The 21,424-nt window shown below is 42.2% G+C and overlaps 1 protein-coding gene and 1 long non-coding RNA gene across 3 annotated transcripts in view; one reads left to right on the top strand and one right to left on the bottom strand.

Annotated features, from left to right (window-relative positions):
• The window catches only part of LOC109429102 (irregular chiasm C-roughest protein), a 457,292-nt gene that overhangs the window by 320,190 nt on the left and 115,678 nt on the right, over nucleotides 1-21,424 (top strand). For both annotated transcript variants that reach the window (XM_029863148.2, XM_029863147.2), the window contains exons 10-11: nucleotides 3,881-3,997; nucleotides 4,127-4,160. In XM_029863148.2, coding sequence (XP_029719008.1) covers nucleotides 3,881-3,997; nucleotides 4,127-4,160 — 151 coding nt within the window. The remainder of the gene's footprint in view (nucleotides 1-3,880; nucleotides 3,998-4,126; nucleotides 4,161-21,424) is intronic.
• On the bottom strand, nucleotides 19,172-21,023 carry LOC134290060 (uncharacterized). The gene is made up of 2 exons (XR_009998828.1): nucleotides 20,460-21,023; nucleotides 19,172-20,406 (listed from the first exon to the last, which is right to left on the bottom strand). It is a non-coding gene; the product is annotated as an uncharacterized LOC134290060 (long non-coding RNA).

Here is a 21,424-nt window from a genome sequence, read left to right on the forward strand (position 1 = left end):
ATGCAGTCTCCCACCAACATGACGCCAAGAATGAACATGACAAAGAGAAAGCAAGACAATGAGAGCGACGCCTCGTAGTGTAATTAACGGTAGCTGAAGTTCTGTTTTGATCTTCAGTTCGAGCTCGGTGAATGTGAATATGAATTTTTTAATTTGGAAATGACTTTTTGTGATTTTAGGCTACTTAAGACACGCAAATTTCGATATGTTGCCCCAATTATATTTATTATGCTTGCTTTAGGTGAATGGTATCCACCAGCAGCACTTTTTGCTTTTAGAACGTGCTTAAACCAAAAAATATCAATTGAAGATGAATATGCTGACTTTGAATATCAGTGGGTGGTTGAAATTCAGCAGACAGCGAGGTAATGAATTTTTCATCGCTTGAACTTCAGAGAGTGGTACACGGGTTGTCGAGACGATAATCAAAACAAAAACAAATCTACGACGTAGGAGCCCCTGGGCGTCGGTAAGGATGACTGTAATTTGACAAATTAAGACACTGCCAGTGACATTACAAAACAATAGAAAAAATATAATCATCAAGCAGTATTAGGGGCATGTAGGGTAAAATAGGGAAAATATTTTTCATATATGCACATTATAACTGTTAGCTTCCCATTGCAACTAAAACTAATTTTAACGTTCCATTACAGTATATGTTTCTTATAAATGCATTTTCAATCTCATTTTTCTATGATAATAGGGCGAAATGGGGCAAATTGGACAACTACTGAAGATAATTCTGGTGATAACAGATCTATCGCTTTTTGTTTATGCAAAAAAAAAACAAATTCAAAACAGTAACATGAAAAATCCACTCTAATCATGTAAAATTTACTATTTCCAGCAGTTGTTGGGGCATATGGGTCAAAATAAGCATTTTAAAGGATCTTTGATATTTGTTTATGATTTCTATTAACCTCTAATGACACATGCAGCTATTTTCAACGATCTACAGACGTGTTAGTTGTTTGAAAGTACATTTTTAATCTCTTTTTGTATGAAAAAGGGCAATATGGGGCAAAATGGACCACTTCCCGTGCCGTGCGGTGAATGAATTTAGCACCAATCGTTTTATCGTTTTTACGTCAGAAATGGTCAACTTCACGTACCGAAACCAGCGGCGTTAAAAGATCCGTTTTTTGGGTCGATTTTTCCCACTGTGCACTGTCAATAAAAAATTAAACACTGAGAAAAAAAAAAACACGGAGAAATTTTCCTCACTCTGTATTCTAACAAGTTTTCCTTGAGGACTCCCAGGACTTTCAGCTTTTAAGAGACTACAGCATGGTCCATGACCACTGCTTGAGAACCACAAAGTTTTTCAACGCCACTTTATTGTAATAATTGCTTCATGAGACGCAGGATCTGAAAATCATTTTCGCTTTCTCATCGCACTTTAGATTCTTGATAAATTCGGAAGGCCCGTGACCTCAGATTGGAAACCTCTGAGCTTCACAACACCACATTATATCAATAATTGGTGCAATCTGTATCTCATTCAAAAAGAATTTACACCATCTCTTAGGACTTTCGGTTCTAGCGAAATTGGCATGGCCCGTGATTCAAGCTTGGAAATCACTGAGCTTTTCAACACCAATTTATTGTATTAAGTGCTCCTTGAGATGCAGAATCTTAAAGAACATTCACACCTTAACCTCGGGCTTTCGGTTCTTGCGAAATCAGCATGGCCCGTGACCACAGCTTGAGAACCACTGAGCTTTGCAACTCTAGTATATTGTGATAAATTCTGCTTGAGACGCAGAATTAACCCTCTAATACCCAAACCAGCCTTTAGACGGGGTATAGTTTGAGCATTTTTGTATTTTTTTTTTGCCTGGGCAATCGAAACTTTTATATTTTTAGCTAATATTTAGGACTGTTCTGTATATCTCAAAATGGTTTTTAATGTCTTTTAAGGACAAGGTATTTGGAGTACCTAGCTCAAAATTTCCAGAGCACCGTTTTTTTTAGAACCGGTGAACGGATTTGGATGAAAATGCATCACGCTGTTGACAACCACTGAACAATTAGCGTGATGCATTTTCATCCAAATCCGTTCAACGGTTCTAAAAAACGGTGTTCTAGAAATTTTGAGCAATGTACTCCAAATACATTGTCCTTAAAGCGTATTAGGGTGCCTGTACCAGTTATCGCACTACCTAAGAAAAACTATTTCTACAAATATAAGAAGATGACCGACGAATGTAAACAATAAGTCAAATGATTGATTAGTTTTCATACTTTACAGGAAAAATATAAAAACGGAGCCAAAACTACTTTTAGTATTTATTAAGGCGTGTGCCAATGATAGGAACCCTGTACCAGTTATGGACACATTTGTTAATTTGGGTTCTACTTCGCACTATTTACATTCATTCCTTATGGGAGTTGCCATAACTGGTACACTATAACGAAATAGGGTGCAAGGAGGCCGAAAAGTTAAGGAAAATGATTTATTTCTACCATAATTTGAGCAAATTGTGAAGTTTGAATGATTGCAATCATCTTTTGTGATCGTGATCTGTTGTTCACGATTTTTTTCTTGTTGATTTGTATCTTTAAAGGTTGAAAATCAACTATGGTGAATTTGAGGTACTATTGCCATAACTGGTGCACTGAGCCTACCATTTTTTAAAAATTATTGAAAAATTGTTGTTTTGATCACTTTTTAGATGTCGTTGTTTATTTTGTATTAAAAGAATTAAAGTATTTTAAATTTTTCCTTAATCATTCTATTATAGTAAAAGAGTTTAAGGGAGATGAATACACACTAAAATGATTTTCCAAAAAGTTACACGGAAAATAAAGTTTTCCATGAAAAAAAATAAAATAAAAATATTTTAACAATAATAATAAAATCTCAAAATGTTTTCGTCTTAAAAATCGGTATACCAAATAGGCTTCCAGGAAAAGTATGAAAGTGTAGGGATATTGCAAAACAAAAATTAGAAAAATCAAAAACTAAAATTCACAAAATCGGGAATAAAAAAGAATCATTTTCCAAAGCATGTTTAAATCGATTTTAGACGTCGAAAAATGATATCTAGATCAATATCAAAAAATTGGGTATTAGAGGGTTGAGTGTGCGTAAATTAACGTTTTAGTGTATCTGGTTTGAAATAAAATACACTTTGCAATGATAGTGCAAAGCAAATTGAATAGGTTCACGCTGAAGTCCTTCAAAAAGTTTTCTTTTCCTCACAAAGCTAATTGAGGGGCCAGAATCAAAAGGGTGTAAGTGACCATTTTGTCAATTTTGAGCTGAGCATACAAAAAATTCTTCAGATTTCAAGCTTTCAGAAACTGTTTTAAAATTATTTTCACGATGATTAGAAAATTTATTGTAATTTTTTGTAGAAAATTGGGTCGATTTTGAAACTCCATACATTTTGTATGGGATGAAAAATTGGTGAAAAACTTTAAACATCATTTACTCAAAAATGGTTTTTGTCACTTACACTTCTAACCCCCTCAATTAATGGAGCAGCTAGTCAATCAATCATCTTCAAATACAATTTATATATATAAGTACACATTTTAGCCAACAAAGCGCTTTTAAATAACGTCAGGTGATAAGTTAGTGTGCCAATTCTAAAAAAAAAAAAGAAACACACCTTTCAAGCGACACACTCCACCAGGGACCAAGGCTTTTTGCTGATTCAATAAAATGTAACCATTTTGCCCATCCGAACCCGTTGAACCGCTATCACTTACGAAGAATTGTTTTTCTTTGCATATTTAAATCCCTCGACCCGAAAACATCATTCTTCACCACTCCACGGTGTGCACCGGTACCCATTTGACGCAAAACAACAAATCCCCGGATGAACGAAACCGAAAAAAAAAACCTCGGATCTCCAACCTCCCCAAACAGTGGAACCACTAGAATTGAGTTACCTGCTCGGGATCGCCGGTGGATGCCTGGCGGCTTTTCTAATCCTTGTTTGCCTGTGTATCTACGCGATACGGACGAGAAAGTGTTGTTTCAGAAGTAAGTATCACTTTGATGCTCTGCCTCATCCATATTATAATGGCACTCAACGAGGCACTTTTCAGCAGATTTCCGCCCGCATGTGTTTAAAGCTAACGCTTTTTTTTTTCTTTCCTTTCGTCGCTACAGATCGAAACAACTACAAAACGTCAGAGAAAGACAGGTGAGTGTTGGGAATGATTCATGGCTAAGTTCGGGGTGTAAAAAGGGTACGAGCCCCTTGCATTAAGGAATTTTTCATGAGTATCACAAATCATGTGTAGCGAAAAGGTGAAAAATTGCAAACCATTTCATATAATATAAATTAAAAATCCAGAGGCATGAATCATCAACTCGTGTAGGTTTGAGTCAGCGCACACGGGGAAAAAATGCTCGTCAACGCCAACGGAGTTGACTGCATACTCGTATACATGCACATTTCATTTATTTAGTTCACCATATGAAATTCATAATTACACTAAGTCAACAATTTGCCACCATAATACTCGATTAGCAGCTGCAGCTCTTCACGCAGCTGTGCATACTGTCATATGCCACCTTGAAGTAGATGAATAGGTGATGCGTTGGGACCCATCATGGTTTCATGTGATTCATGAAATTTCTGGATAAATAACCATACAGAGAAGATCTAGTCCGTTGTCCACTGGCCGTCGATAAAGCCGGATTGAAAACTTCCCATGAACTCGTCACAGACGACAGAAGATAATTTGGGATAGCACGTTGTTGGTAGCATTCAAAATAGTGATCGCTCTAAAGCTCCCACATTCAAAATGGTTGCCTATCTTGTGAACGGGACAGATTCCACCTTACTACACTCCTCTGATAGCTGTTCGGTTTCCCAGATTCTGACTATCAACCGGTGCAGGCAGGTGGTCAACTTTTTTTGGCCTATTTTGAAAAGTTCATTTGCGAAACCACCCTTACCAGCTACTTTGTTGACTTTTAGCAGATGAATGGTATTCCTAACATCGCTCAGTGTGAGGGTTGAATCATTTCCGTCCTATGCTGCACTGGCATAGTCATTTTCATCGTTGCCGTGGTCTTCCGTGACTACGTTGCCGACGTTTTTTTTTTCAAAAGCGACGAGTCTGCTGTTTCCGATTCTGTTTGTAACGTTCTGCCGGGTTCGTTACTGCAGTATTATCGCTCGCGCTGCGTTATATCCTCCAAAATCGCTCTACACTTCTACGAGCCGTTCGTTTCGTCGACTTCTTTCCAAGTGTCCGATGTTGCTCTTCGATGCTTCATTAACGCCTATTTTTACTCTACTCCAGCATTCTTCCAGCCCTCGTCTGGTAGCACTGCCTCGAGATTGTGCGCGTGTGCTGAGGTGACATCCGATTGCTTTATTCGCTCTAGATTGTATTGTGGCAGCCGTCGGTACCGTACATTGTTGATGACAGTTTTTGGCGTAGTATGGACATCACTAGGTAGTGGCTAGAGTCGATGTTAACGCCACATAGATTCTGATGTCAATAATGTCGCAGAAATGCCGACCGTCAATCAGACTGTGGTCGATTAGTATCTCCATCCAATGTCGTGATCTCCAGGTGCAACGATAAAGGAGGCTATTTTGTAAAAGATGCTACGAATGGTCATGTTTTAGAATCGATGAGAAGTAGATCATTTTTGTTCCTCAATTGATGGACGCTGAACTTTCCAATGAGCTGCAAAACGATGAGTCGATAAGGAGAGCGACCAACATAGCTCTGTTCCTCACATGTTCCTACCTCATGCTTCCACGGGTCTAGCGATGACAAAGACCACCAGCTAAGAGTTGTGTGCTTAGCAGAACAGGACTGGCACAATGGCCCTCTGGAGTGTTGGCGTAACAAGCCACCCGTAAAAATCCCAATTACGAATAACATAGAAGAAAATACAACTCGATACAATCGGCAAAGACACACGCGACGAAAAAAGGACTAGGTACGTTTGGAAACTTGGAACATGGAATTTCGCAGGATGTGACAGGATAATCTACGACGAATTACATCCCCGCAACTTCGACATCGTGGCGTTGCAGGAAATTTGTTGGACTGTACAGAAAGTGTGGAAAAGCGGACATCGAGCGACTACCTTCTACTAAAGCTGTGGCACCACCAATGAACTGGGAAAAGGATTTAGAGTGTTGGGCAAGATCCGACAACGTGTGATCGGGTGGTAGCCGATCGACGCAAGGATGTGCATGTTGAGAGTTACGGGCCATTTCTTCAACTACAGCGTCATCAACGTACACTGCCCACGCGAAAGAAGCGTTCTACACGCAGTTAGAGCAAACATACTATGCTGGCTCACCGCATGACGTGAAAATCGTTGTCGGCGACATGAACGCGCAGGCAGGAAGGGAGGAACGCCACGGCTCAACATCGAGCCGTTGCGTGACGTAGAAGTGGCTTAAGACTACGCGCCGCAGCTGCAATTGATGATGGCGGGAGGGACATCCGATCCGCCATAGGTAGTACTTCGCCTGCAGCACTAGACTTCGCGAATTGAGCCTAGCTATTTAACACTGAAGTTGGAGGAAATGCCAATGCAGAACCCGTAGCTTCCGGGAAGGTAAGCCCAGCTCCCTGGGTTAGTGGGTTGATGTCAGGCCCTGCGAGCCAGCCGTAAAAAAGACTAGCACCGGAAAATCAAAAAGCGCGAACCGATACCAATGGCGACGACCACTGCGACGAAAAGGGACTTGCGATTGGAAGCTCGGTACGAGGAACTGCAGATCTCTCAACTTGATCGGGAGCACCCGCATACTCGCCGATACACTGAAGGACCGCGGGTTCGGAATCGTAGCGCTGCAGGAGGTGTGTTGGACAGGATCTATGGTGCGAACGTTTAGAGGTAATCATACCATCTTCCTGAGTTGCGGCAACACACGTGAGCTGGGAACAGCTTTTATAGTGATGGGCGACATGCAGAGGCGCGTGATCGGTCGGTGGCCGATCGACGAAAGAATGTGCAGGTTGAGATTCTTCAACATTAGCATAATAAACGTGCACAGCCCTCACTCCGGAAGCACTGATGATGACAAAGACGCATTTTACGCGCAGCTCGAACGCGTGTACGACCGCTGCCCAAACCACGACGTCAAAACCATCATAGGGGATCTAAACGCTCAGGTAGGCCAGGAGGTGGAATTCAGACCGACGATTGGAAAGCTCAGCGCCCACCAGCTGACGAACGAAAATGGCCTACGCCTCATCGATTTCGCCGCCTCCAAGAACATGGCCATTCGTAGAACCTTTTTCCAGCACAGCCTCCCGTATCGTTACACCTGAAGATCACCACAACAAACGGAATCGCAAATCGACCACGTTCTGATTGATGGACGGCACTTCTCCGACATTATCGACGTCAGGACCTATCGTGGCGCTAATATCGACTCTGATCACTATCTGGTGATGGTTAAACTGCGCCCAAAACTCTCCGTTATTAACATTGTACAGTATCGGCGGCCGCCCCGGTACGATCTAGAGCGACTGAAGCAACCGGATGTTGCCGCCGCATACGCGCAGAATCTCGAGGCAGCGTTGCCAGACGAGGGTGTGCTCGAGGCCCCTCCAGAGGACTGCTGGAGTACAGTCAAAGCAGCCATCAACAACGCAGCCGAGAGCACTATCGGGTACGTAGATCGGAGTCGACGAAAAGATTGGTTCGACGAGGAGTGCAGAGCGGTTCTGGAGGAGAAGGATGCAGCGCGGGCGGTAATGCTGCAGCATAGAACCCGACAGAATGTGGAGCGATACAGACAGAAGCGGAAGCAGCCGACCCGTCTCTTCCGGGAGAAAAAGCGCCGCCTGGAAGAAGCGGAGTGCGAGGAATTGGAACTGCTTCGCCGTTCACAAGAAGCACGTAAGTTCAACCAGAAGCTCAACGCATCCCGCAAAGCCTTCGTGCCGCAAGCCGACGTATACAATCACCTGTAAACGTTCGCACCGTTGATTCTGTCCAACACACCTCCAATAGGGCTACAATGCCAACCACGCGATTCTTCAGTTATCGACAAGCATGCGGGTGCTCGCAATGAAGTTGAGAGAGTCTTTCCTAGCACTCGGATCAGCCGCTCCAAACATGGAGAACAGACGCTGTTATAAGCCGCAACCGGTTGGTTATCCGATCTTCCTTCGGAGTTTCAGGCCGGTACCACGGGGAAGTAGAGGAAGGAGCTGTTAGTAACAGGTTAGTGATCTCAGTGGAATCTGAACAACACATTATCCCAACACTATTCCAAATCTTGTTCGACAACTGAGTTCATTTCGATTACCTGGTAAAAAGATCGTCAATCCATCGGTGCCTCAGAGCACCTTTCTCACCTTCCTGCTTTTTAAATTGATATAGCACAGCACAGCATCTAGGCTGAACCGATGGAAAAGATTAAGTGAAGCATGTACTGTACACTTGAAAGGCCGTTCACAAATTCTCGAAATTATGCGAATCCAAAGTTTCTCGAGAACAGTTCAAATACCAGATATCCTATGATCATGCGTGTGTTCATCTCTGTGCACGCCTACGCTTTCGCCTCGCACAACCAAATTATACTTTACAAACAAACCATGATATTCATGCTTCTTGTGACAGGCACGTACTTCCATCCAAGAAGTAAAAGCATTGCTCGATTTTATGCATGCAGCAAAATATGACCCTTGTTTGCACCTGCTTGTGGAATCCACAAGCCAAATCGAACAGTACCGGTGAGGTGCGGTCCTATGGCAGGTTACGAATTTTCTCCAAGTTACCCAGCCCACACGTGTATGTCGCCTCGACGCGGCGCATGTTCACAGATCGGAAAACGTCTTTTTGCTCCATGTTCCTCACGAATTGACTTGTGCTTGTTTCGGTTCTGTTGCCAAACGGCTCTCGTCGGCAATCGACGATAAAAGTTGATAAAATATTCAGATGGAGGTGAAATATTAAAATACTTTTTTATCCTATTTCGGACCCGCGCGTTCGGTCGTCTTCCGATACCATTTATCCGGCTTCCGGAAACGGCTGTCGAACTTTGTTTAGAGGGTGGAAAAGAAAAACTTTCAAACGATAATAACCGGATGAAGGACAAGTGTTGCTGCATTTACTTGGCATCATTTAGTGGAGTGTGAGCTTTGGCAAGTATTTTGAAGCACATTGGAAAGGGACCATCCATGAACCACGTGATCAGTGCTGTGGGGGATGGGGGTTTGTTTCGTTAGAACAAAGACCATCCATGTGTTTTTTTATTGATCAAAGACCATACATGGGGGAGTGGGTTAACCACGTGGTTTATGGACAGTAGGCCGTGTCGATTTTTGCAAAATTGCGAATACACAATCCCGAATAGTCACAAATGGTTGCAAATGGACCCAAATGAAGCCCTGCAAAATTTAAAAATTCTAAAAAATCGGTAAGCTAGTCCGCAATCGACTTGAAGTTTTATATGGGAATTTTAATTTTTCAGTATGGGGAAATCCAACTTTTCAAACTTTTGAAGAAAAAGGCACATTAAAGCAACTCTAAAAATCCGCTCCCCCCCTGAAGATTTAGTGCATATATTAGGGAACATTTTGTTAGAAGACAACTTTTTATTTGCGCTTAAGATAAGGGCGTTATTAAATTTCGAAACAATGGACATTTTATTCGCATGATTTCTAACTTCTTCAATTGGCATCACTGCACGTTTTGCGTGTTGAAGAGGGTGGTAACAGCCATCTGCGGCGTCACCACCCGTCGCTGGATGGAGACGCAAGTACCTGATAAAAATGAGATAGTTAGGATTGTAAATATTCTTGCGATATTGCTTTATAAAAACTTGGTATCTTCGGCAAAGTTGTTGGCATGGTCAAGAGCTGTCCAGTGATGAACTAAATCATTGGCAAATCCATCGCTGGGCGGCGCTAGTGTGCATACAAACTACATGCAATAGTATTAACGTATATGCGTGTATCTCCATAACGTGATAATTTAACTGTGTGGTGTCTTCGACAAAGTTGTTGGCTGGGCCACGGGCTATCCAGTGACGAACCAAGTAAGTAGGAATTCAACCGATAGGCGGCGCTAGTGTGCATACAAACTGGATGCAAAAGTACAAACGTATATGTGTGTATCACAATAACGTGATAATTTAAGTAGGTGGTGTCTTCGACAAATTTGTTAGGTGGACCACGGGCTATCCAGCGACGAACGCAATACAGTCTAGACTCCCACTACACGGTTAGTTCGGTGGTGCAGTAGGAATCCGTGTTGCAGGAATCCCAGAGCTTATGGGATTTCGCCTAATTGGGGGTGTGAGCGAATATATCAGGAGTATTACAAGATAGCACCATACCTTCTTTGGCAAAGTTGTAGTACTAGAATAGATATACCACACAATGCGAACTAACATCCAATTAGTTGGCAATTTGGCCGATAGAGGCGCTATGTAGAAATGGTTGCTTATGTTCACTCGCCAGTAGAAGTACTTATAAGTTATCGCTTGCGATATCTCAAGATCTACTTGATTTGGAACAATGCTGTCTTCGGCAAAGTTGTTCAGTAGGTCAAGAACAATCTGGTGGTTAACCAATTAGTTTGTGATTTCGCCGCTAGGTGGTGCTAGTTGTCAAGTAAAGTTTCAAACTTCTCTAGCTCGCGATCCAGATCAGATAGAAAAGTGCCGTCTTCGTCAGAGTTTTTCAGGAAGTAAAAACCTATCTGGTGATTCAACATATAGTTGGTGATTTCGCCGCTAGGTGCCACTAGTTGTTAAGTAAAATTTCAAACTTGTTTAGCTCGCGATCCAGAGCAAATAGAAAAGTATCGTCTTCGGCTAAGTTCTTCAGGAAGTCAAGAGCTATCTAATGACTTAACATTAAGTTTGTAATTTCGCCGCTAGGTGACGCTAGTTGTCAAGTAAAGTTTTAAACTTCTCTAGCTCGCGATCCGGATCAGATAGAAAAGTGCCGTCTTCGTCAGAGTTTTTCGGGAAGTAAAAACCTATCTGGTGATTCAACATTTAGTTGGTGATTTCGTTGCTAGGTGGGGCTAGTTGTTAAGTAAAATCTTAAACTTCTTTAGCTCGCGATCCAGAGCAGATAGAAGAGAGTCGTCTTCGGCAAAGTTCTTCAGGAAGTCAAGAACAATCTTGTGATGTAATAATTAGTTGGTGATTTCGCCACTAGGTGGCACTAGTTGTCAAGTAAAGTTTCAAACTCCGCTATCTCGGGATCCAAAGCAGATCGAAAAGTTTCATCTTTGGCAAAGTGCTTTTGAAAGTCAAGAGCTATCTGGTGATTAAACATTTAGTTGGTGATTTCGCTGTTAGGTGGTGATTTTGCCTCTAGCTCGCGATCCAGCGCAGATAGAAAAGTGTCGTCTTCGGCAAAGTTCTTCAGGAAATCAAGAGCTATCTAGTGAATTGATAATAAGTTGGTGATTACGCCGCTAGGTGACGCTAGTTGTCAAGTAAAGCTTAAAACTTCACTATCTTGGGATCTAGAGCAGATAGAAGAGGGTCGTCTTGGGCAAAGTTCTTCAGGAAGTCAAGAGCAATCTGATGATTCAACAATTAGTTGCATGAAGGGCTTGCATTTTTAAGAAAAATGAAATCTTTTGTCGTTTTGTTTCGCTCTTCGCTCAAGTGCGCTAAGCAAAGAAGCACAGACATACAGACGTAATTTTTGGAGGAAATTCATCAAAAACTTTTGCCCGGTATATTTTCTATGAGCACACAGATTAGAATAACTAGCCACAGAAGCCCAATGTCGCGACTGTTCGTGTGACAAACATCTAGTTTGCCACGCCCTTACAGCGTCAGTAGCGGTACTAGAAATGTCAAACAAATTTTGTTTACCAAAACATGTGATGCTCTTCAAGCTGGACACTTAAAAACAATCAATTATTACAATAAAAGTAATTAATTTAAATAAATAGGAAAAGTGACTATAGCGCCATTGGAGTTCTAGTGTATTTCTATTGCACACAGCCACCTGTTCGAAGAACCGCTCGAGATACTGTCGATTGCATGATTCAGCAACGTGTACACTGGCAAACGTCAAAACGATCGAACACTAGCGCCTCTGGTGGAAGGATAGTGGAAATTAAATGAAAATTGAATTGATATTTAAATGCACGTGCCAAGCCATGTTTAAGAGTGTTACGTCTGTTTGTCTGTGGACGGAGTCTATGTTGTCGCACAGTAACAAACAAGTATGAATTTCAATATATGTACAAAAAAGTTTGCATCTGGGATCAAACATCGCACCTCTGAATTGTCAATCCTTCCCAAGTAACGCACTTGTCACATAAAAGTTACAGCAGCAGGTTTTTGTTTCGCCCTTATGTGACAAGCGTGTTACTTGGGATTACTATTAAGCAGCAGAACTATTGCGGTGCAACAATACGCGCTGAAACACCAATAAACTACTTCCTAGTGGCGTTTCCTTGGCCGGTTGCCGCTCGTTTACAAGGAACAAAAAAGATGACAAAAACGTTGGTGGTCGACTATTTATCATTGAAGTTCATCCTCGGGTTCATCGTGGAACCCTTTACCGGTAATGAAAAAGCTAGTCGTCAATGTTGTTCTATCATTGTTTTTTCTTTGCGCGGCGGTGAAGAGAACGACGATTGTCAACCCTGCTCTGGATCCAAGATAGAGATGTTCAAAATTCTATTTGCCAATTACCGCCACGTAGCGGCGAACTACCTCCTAATTGTTGAATCACCAGGTTGTTCTATAGTCTATACTTTCTGAAGAAAATTGCCAAAGATAACACTTTTCTATCTGCTATGGATTCCGAGCAGCCTAGCATCACCGAGCAGCAAAAATCACCAATTTATTGTTTTATCACCAGAATGCTCTTGGCTTCCTGTTGAACTTTGCCGAAGACAGTACTATTCTATCTGCTATAGATCCTGAGATAGTGTTTTAAAACTTCACATGACAATTAGCGCCACATAACTGCAAATTTACAAACTATATTTTTAATCAGAAGATGACTCTTGACTTCCTGAATAACTTTGCCGAAGACGACACTTTTCTATCTGCTCTGGATCGCGAGCTAGTGAAGTTCAAAATTTTACTTAAAAACTAGCGTCACCTAGCGGCGAAACCATAAACTAAATGTTGAATCACCACTGAGGTTTTGAATTTCTAAAAACTTTGCTAAAGACGACACTTTTCCATCTGCTCTGGATCGCGAGCTATAGAAGTTTGAAACTTTACTTGACAACTAGCATCACCTAGCGGCGAAATTACAAACTACTTGTTCCTTCACAAGATTGTTCTGGACTTCCTGAAGAACTTTGCGAAGACGACACTTTTCTATCTGCGCTGGATCGCGAGCTAGAGGCAAAATCACCACCTAACAGCGAAATCACCAACTAAATGTTAAATCACCAGATAGCTCTTCACTTTCAAAAGCACTTTGCCAAAGATGAAACTTTTCGATCTGCTTTGGATCCCGAGATAGCGGAGTTTGAAACTTTACTTGACAACTAGTGCCACCTAGTGGCGAAATCACCAACTAATTGTTACATCACAAGATTGTTCTTGACTTCCTGAAGAACTTTGCCAAAGACGATACTTTTCTATTTGCTCTGGATCGCGAGCTAAAAAAGTTTGAAATTTTACTTAACAACTAGTGGCACCTAGCGGCGAAATCACCAACTATATGTTGAATCACCAGATAGGTTTTTACTTCCTGAAAAACTCTGACGAAGACGGCACTTTTCTATCTGATCTGGATCACGAGCTAGAGAAGTTTGAAACTTTACTTGACAACTAGCACCACCTAGCGGCGAAATCACAAACTAATTGGTTAACCAACAGATTGTTCTTGACCTACTGAACAACTTTGCCGAAGACAGCATTGTTCCAAATCAAGTAGATCTTGAGATATCGCAAGCGATAACTTATGAGTACTTCTACTGGCGAGTGAACATAAGCAACCACTTCTACATAGCGCCTCTATCGGCCAAATTGCCAACTAATTGGATGTTAGTTCGCATTGTGTGGTATATCTATTCAAGTACTACAACTTTGCCAAAGAAAGTATGGTGCTATCTTGTAATACTCCTGATATATTCGCTTACACCCCCAATTAGGCGAAATCCCATAAGCTCTGGGATTCCTACAACACGGATTAATACTGCACCACCGAACTAACCGTGTAGTGGGAGTCTAGACTGTATTGCGTTCGTCGCTGGATAGCCCGTGGTCCACCCAACAAATTTGTCGAAGACACCACCTACTTAAATTATCACGTTATTGTGATACACACATATACGTTTGTACTTTTGCATCCAGTTTGTATGCACACTAGCGCCGCCTATCGGTTGAATTCCTACTTACTTGATTCGTCACTGGATAGCCCGTGGCCCAGCCAACAACTTTGTCGAAGACACCACACAGTTAAATTATCACGTTATTGAGATACACGCATATTCGTTATTGCATGTAGTTTGTATGCACACTAGCGCCGCCCAGCGATGGATTTGCCAATGATTTAGTTCATCACTGGACAGCTCTTGACCATGCCAACAACTTTGCCGAAGATACCAAGTTTTTATAAAGCAATATCGCAAGAATATTTACAATCCTAACTATCTCATTTTTATCAGGTACTTGCGTCCAATGTGATATAAAGAAGGTGTGGAGGAACTCATCCTTTGATTGTGTTAGTAGGGACTGGGAATAAACAACTTTTGAGGGGAGGGTTGGTGACGTCATACAAGCTCAACAATAAGCATGTTTGGGTCGTGTTGCCTTACCCTCAATCTGCACCTTACCACCACAGTGATTGGTGCGTTCGAAAGCATAAAACAACTGGAACAAAACTGGGGGAAAGCTCCTAATTTACTTACTCCCTTTACGTCTCCCCTATAGATTTGAAATCTGCAGCACTATTATTTTGGGGAATTTCATTTTTCCAGGTCCTATTGAACGGTGGAGTCAAAAAACCTTTGTGCCGTATAACGAGGCATCAAACCATTGCCATCAGCCAATCAACTGCCATTTTTCAGAATTCATATATTCTGCGTGTTGCAAGCAATCGTTGAAGGTCGAAACTTGGTGCATTTTAACCTAAAATAGAACAAAAATGTAATAAAATTTAGCAAACTCTCCATTTTTTCAACCGCTGCTAAACTTGCCCTTGTTTATGTTTGAAAAAATAACACGCAAATCACCCTTGGTAACAACACAATGTAGGGGTAGTGGGCAGTGGGCGGGCTCTGAATATCACAACAACTGACCGTATGACGTCAAGCGTTGTCAAGATTCTACGGGTTGCTATGAAAAATATAAGACCGCGCACTAACACAAGCAAAGTACTGTGTATTACACAAAATGATCTCTTCACCTTACTTATATCACATTGACTTGCGTCTCCATCCAGCGACGGGTGGTGACGCCGCAGATGGCTGTTACCACCCTCTTCAACACGCAAAACGTGCAGTGATGCCAATTGAAGAAGTTAGAAATCATGCGAATAAAATGTCCATTGTTTCGAAATTTAATAACGCCCTTATCTTAAGCGCAAATAAAAAGTTGTCTTCTAACAAAATGTTCCCTAATATATGCACTAAATCTTCAGGGGGGGAGCGGATTTTTAGAGTTGCTTTAATGTGCCTTTTTCTTCAAAAGTTTGAAAAGTTGGATTTCCCCATACTGAAAAATTAAAATTCCCATATAAAACTTCAAGTCGATTGCGGACTAGCTTACCGATTTTTTAGAATTTTTAAATTTTGCAGGGCTTCATTTGGGTCCATTTGCAACCATTTGTGACTATTCGGGATTGTGTATTCGCAATTTTGCAAAAATCGACACGGCCTAATGGACAGCCCCACAAAAGAGTCGCGTGCGTTTGCGTAAGACGAATAGAAGGCAAACTGCGAACATTTTAACAGTTTATAACATGAACAGCTATTTTTTTTATATTGACAGAGATGCTTTAATGCTGATTTATTGGCATAACCACTCTAAATAATTGTATTAGGAGTATACCATTGAAAATCCTTCGGGGGAAGCTAGACTCAATTTGGAGTTGAATAGACCATTCCCGTGAAAATTTTTTATGTGCTCTACGGCTTTCCGCCAATTTATAGAATAAACTTTCCCAAGGAAGCCATATGTTCAGAAGCCTCTAACTATTGAAAAACAATGAAAAACCTGCGAAGTAGCACTTTAACCCTAGAGTCTCCTACACAAATATTTTTCACAATACCCGTTGAGCCCCTTTCTCCTCTATGCTTTTTTGGAGACATGTGGAGAATTTGAAATCAGCTGGCTGTCAATATTGACATTTGATATTCTTTGTTGTGATCTACTCCCATTCGCGCCGTTCGCAATCAAAACAACAGTTTGAAAAAAAAAAGGAAAGTAACCCGAGTACCTTTTTCGAAAACCTAGCCATTTTTTGAGATTCTTCCGTCGTTTGTGTACAAAACTTGAAGTGTGATCGATTAAAACACGCCGGAGAATTTCGGTAGTGAATTTTGGGGACTGTCTAGCAGTAGAGCAGGAAGTGGTTCCGGCTTCGGGAGCAAACCGCAAACAACCGTATGGCTGGCGCTGGACGATGGCACAAAGCTTTCCCGAGCTCAACTGTTCCACATTAATGCACGAGGAACAGAAACGCCTACGCAAAGTGCAGAAAGATTCCCTGTTGAATAAGTTAATATTGGACGCGGACGACGATGACGACATTTCATGAATCACCCGGGAGCTGGAGAAAAAATACGGTACTGGCACGGCGTAAAGCAGTTCCGGAAAGTTGTCTCGTTCGTGATATCTAGTTGTCTTCGACCGCGGGGTGGACTGTGATGAGGAGGATTCCTTCATCGACAACACCGAAACGTTCAACACACTGATCCCACAGCAGGAGGAAACCGTTGGTGGAGGGTTCTACATAAACTTGGGGCAGCCCGGAGTTCAAAACTTTGCCGAACTTTGAACGGCCGGAGGATTACGAGCGGATCGCCAAGCCTTAAAAGCGACTGCTGTCGATGTCAAGCGAAACAGAGAAAGCTGGGAGGAGACATTACAGATGCATCAACATTCACCAGATAGTGGCGGTAAGTGGATGGAGCCAGCTTTTTGTGTTATGGATACGATTCAGGTCTCAGCGCTTTTTCCCGAAGAGGTAGATTTCGGCCAGGGAGGGTGCAGGCACGTCAAACTCGAACAAACTACGCCTACCTACCATGCATCGAGCGGGCCTTCCCAAACAACACAATGCGATTTCGCGGGCCATCCCCATCGGCAAAATAAACCGATTTCCAAGCAGGATTCGACCAGGCTTCTGGTCGCGTTGCCAGTCACACTTACACACTCGCAAAAGATGAGCAGTAGGCCTACCTTGCCGCTTGCGGGTCCCCTGATTTCGGCGGCTACTGGTTCGGCGGAGCACAGTCCTTCGAATTGCGGAATATTCCATCGACCTCCAGAACACGAACATAAGTGGCGCGTACTGGGATGTCGGAAGAACGCCAGGTGTATAATATTCAATAAAGAACCAGAGAGTGGCAACGTTCAGGGTAACTGGAAACGAATGACCCGGGACCAGATCCAGCGGTGAAAATTCAACGATGCAATTTATAACCCACAAAGTTTCGAGGTAAGTAGTTCACTTTTTCGTATTTGGTCAAATGCGCAACACAGCGCACTATGTGCTACGCTAGGTGCTACGTTAGCAACGTATGATTTTTTCAATGTGTTTGGCAAACATCATATCAGCATAAGACCTTTTCTAAGATCTTTTTTAATTCTGCCTCTAATTTATTATCCTCTGTTGAAGACTGTGTAGTTTATTTTTCAATGTATGTGTCACTTATTTCACTGGTTTCGCTAGTGCCTGTGAGAGATTCCTCTGTGATTTTTGCTATAAAACATGTTGACGTGCTCTGGTGGGTCCTAGTTTGTGAGCAAATGAGAAGACAGAGGTTGAACTAATGCCTAGCACTGTAGATATACATTATACAGTACAATAATAGGGTCTCTCTCTTTTTATTACAAAATATTATCCAGACGCCATCACTTCGACCATTGTACGAGTTTTGAGAATATTCAAACAGGGTTATACTGCACACGATCAATGCTTTCGCTGGGTCGTGTTCTCCCATCCAGAAATACCAGTATTATCACTAATACTGCTATGCACAGCTAGAGAAGTTTTCTATATGTACATAATTATTAAATGTGTATTGTTCTTATTGCTGATTATTAATAAATAATACGGGGGTGGGGGTGTTTTGCTGGGTTGGGAACCTGCTGTCAAGTTATCCGAAAATAGACCATTTGGGGCATGGATAGTGGGCACTTTCCGTGATAACCGTTGGTTGCTGCTTGTAACTGTCAAAGGTAAGTAGATCCACTATTGCCGTTTTTCTTTATTATCCAGTTCTAACCTGGGTTGGAACTGGATGAGATCACAGTTTCAACCCCAACCCGACTTCGGTTTCGCTTGTACTAAAGTTTGTTTGACGTTGTTTGTTTACACATTTTCCGCCAATCCAGTTCCAACCCAGGTTAAAAAAGAAAAACGGCATGTCTCATGAGGTAGGTAATGCAAAACATGAGTCATTTTTGATTTCAATGATTTTCAGAAAGTCTTTGGGAAAGTTCACCAAGTCTCCTTGAATTGCTAGGTGACGCACATTACGTTCAGTTGTTTGAGGTATTCTTAAAGGTTAGAACATGTCTGAAAGGTTCACCAAGGCCTCTTGATCTGCTAGGTGACGCACATTATGTTTAGTTGTTTGAGATATTCTTAAAGGTTCGAACATGTCTGAGAAGGTTCACCAAGTCCTCTTAAACTGATAGATGACGCATATTACGTTTAGATGTCTGAGATATTCTTCAAGGTCATAGTATCTTTGAAAAGGTTCACCAAGTCCTCTTGAACTGCTAGGTAACGCACATTATGTTTAGATGTCTGAGATATTCTTCAAGGTCATAATGTGTCTTTGAGAAGGTTCACCAAGTCCTCTTGAACTGCTAGGTGACGCACGTTACGTTTAGTTGTCTAAGATATTCTTCAAGGTTAGAACATGTCTGAGAAGGTTCATAAAGTCCTCTTGAACGCACATTACGTTTAGTAATCTCTCTCAAATTGTTTGATAATATAAAACACGTTTATTAAAAAACAAAACTGGTAACTTCCGATCACGCCCTGGTCTTCTTCACGTTTTTCCTCTTCAGCATCGATAAAACTATTTTCACAGCAAATCTTCCTGGAGCATCTCCTCATCCGCAGCTCGGCGTGTGGCTTCTGTCCTATATGAGAACTATAGTTCAAGCATTCTCAAACCCGATGGCAGCTACACTCATCGATCGTCTTAAACCGGTCATCCACGTTTTCCACTTGGTAGACGCACAGCGGAGTCAGGAAGCGGTACAGCCTTTCCGTGCACTCATGCAGCTTCCGTAGCCGTTCGGCGAAGGTGATCTTCTGGAACATGGAGCTGCTGCTCCGTCCACGAACACTTCCGGATTGACGTTGCCCACTGTTGGTGGTGGTATCACTTCCAGGAAAGGCGGTGCAGTTTTCGTTGTAGCTTAGTCGAAATCCATGGTGGTTCCATTTCCATCCGAATCCCCCAAAACTTTTAACTGGCCGTTGAAACCTTTCTGCAGTAGGAATTTTGTGTTTTCCCCTCCCGTGAGCTCGGATAATATGGGCAAAAACGTAATATGGTTTCTGGATAGTTCTTCCAGTGATTTCACCTCCATTGGAATTCACAATATTCATGCCGTTGGAAGCTGAGGCCAATAGGGCAAGAAGGCTTGGGAATATTGCCCGGTCCATACCAGGCTATAATCCTTGAAATCCTGGAAAAGAAACAGTAAATTATTCATAAATTCTACGATTCTTACAGTTGGGAGCAGTGGACTACCTCTGGGAGATTCACCCTCATTCGTGTTTTCGATCGAATCCACTTTCGAACGAAAATCATCCGCATTCCCGTTTACGCCAGCAAAATCAAATGGGCTACGGATTCGAACGAACCAAATACGTTCGAAAGCGGATACGCCCGTAAACAAGAATGAGGGTGATCCTACACGAAATTTAGCACGAGACATCCAGGGAAGTTTGGAATCTGAGCCGGTTGCGGAGTTTCCGCGAACAATTTTTTTCCTTTGGTTGTATAGCCGCGTTGCATTTCTGTGGGTCATTGGACACTTCCTGTGGTAGGTAGATGACCCTCGTGAGGAAGAAACCGAGGAACTTGAAGACAGTGCCGATGAATGTGATCGAAAAGTTCATCGAAAGGGGCGGGGTTTTCAAGGAACTGTGTGCCGGTTCCAGGTTGATGGCATGGACCTGGATACGTCGAAACTGCCAAGAGCCGAGCGGCATGGATGGATGTCGTGGCATGCTGCGGCAATGTATGAGATTGACACTGACTGGAATACTGCGAGGAGCTCGTTTTGCTCGAAAGCCTTCTTGCTGGAAACAGGAGAACTGTTAGAAGGAGGTTGTGCAGGACTAGATGCAGCTTAGATCGCTGGCACTACCGGTGAGGATTGTGGTAGATTAACGGACCTCCGCTCTTCCGACATGGATCCGGATGAATTGACCACAGAAAGCAATACTCCTGCTGTGGCCACTGGCAATAGTAGGGGATCAAACAGCAGGTGATCCGCTGGACAGATGAAGTGACTCTGCTTTCTTTGTTGGCAGCTATGCCGTCGTTGTTTTTTCGTCGGTCCCACGGCCACGGTTCCGGTAATATCGAAATGGGACGATGTTTGTGACGAAGATTCTCTTCACGGACAATCAGCCAGCAAGAGGTGAGGCGATGGGGGTTTGACAGTTTGAAATGTAAACATGCCAAAACGACGTTAGGGTTGGAATCTCTCCACAGTAAAAAACATCTCCACATGCAAGGGGTGTACACACTACTTCGCACGGTGATTTTAATTTCAAATTGGAGAGATTTTTCGAGTTTTCAAAAAATTGTATGAAAATCAGGAATACATATAAAAAAATTTCAAAAGCGGCAATGATCATGGAAATCAATTATCTTTCGAAGAAAAATATAAAAAAGGGGGGTTAGGTCAGACGGGAATGGTCTATTGCGAATAAGGATACATTGAGTAACTTACAGGATGCTCAACTTACTTCTGAACAAAAGAAGAGATCAAGAAAACTGGTTTCAACAGATTCACTAATACCAATACTCTAATTTCAAAATGCATCCATAGAGAGCACATGCCAATCTAATTCACAGCCATCAGAATGTAGCTCCAATGTCGAAAGATAAACGCGCAAGTCAGTTCAGTTGCACGTATAGAATCTTTCCCTAACTGATAAAAGACGACGCTATCTCTTGGACAGTAATTTATGATGCGGAGCGCGTGTGTTCACTGGTCGCCATATAGTAAGGAACCAACGCCACCAAGCAAGTGCAATCATAAATCATGTGAACGACATTGGAAATTGAAAATAACACATGACAAATGGTTACCGGGATGGGGCA

The sequence above is a fragment of the Aedes albopictus genome, chromosome 3 (assembly GCF_035046485.1).
Source record: "Aedes albopictus strain Foshan chromosome 3, AalbF5, whole genome shotgun sequence".
Classification (NCBI taxonomy): domain Eukaryota; kingdom Metazoa; phylum Arthropoda; class Insecta; order Diptera; family Culicidae; genus Aedes; species Aedes albopictus.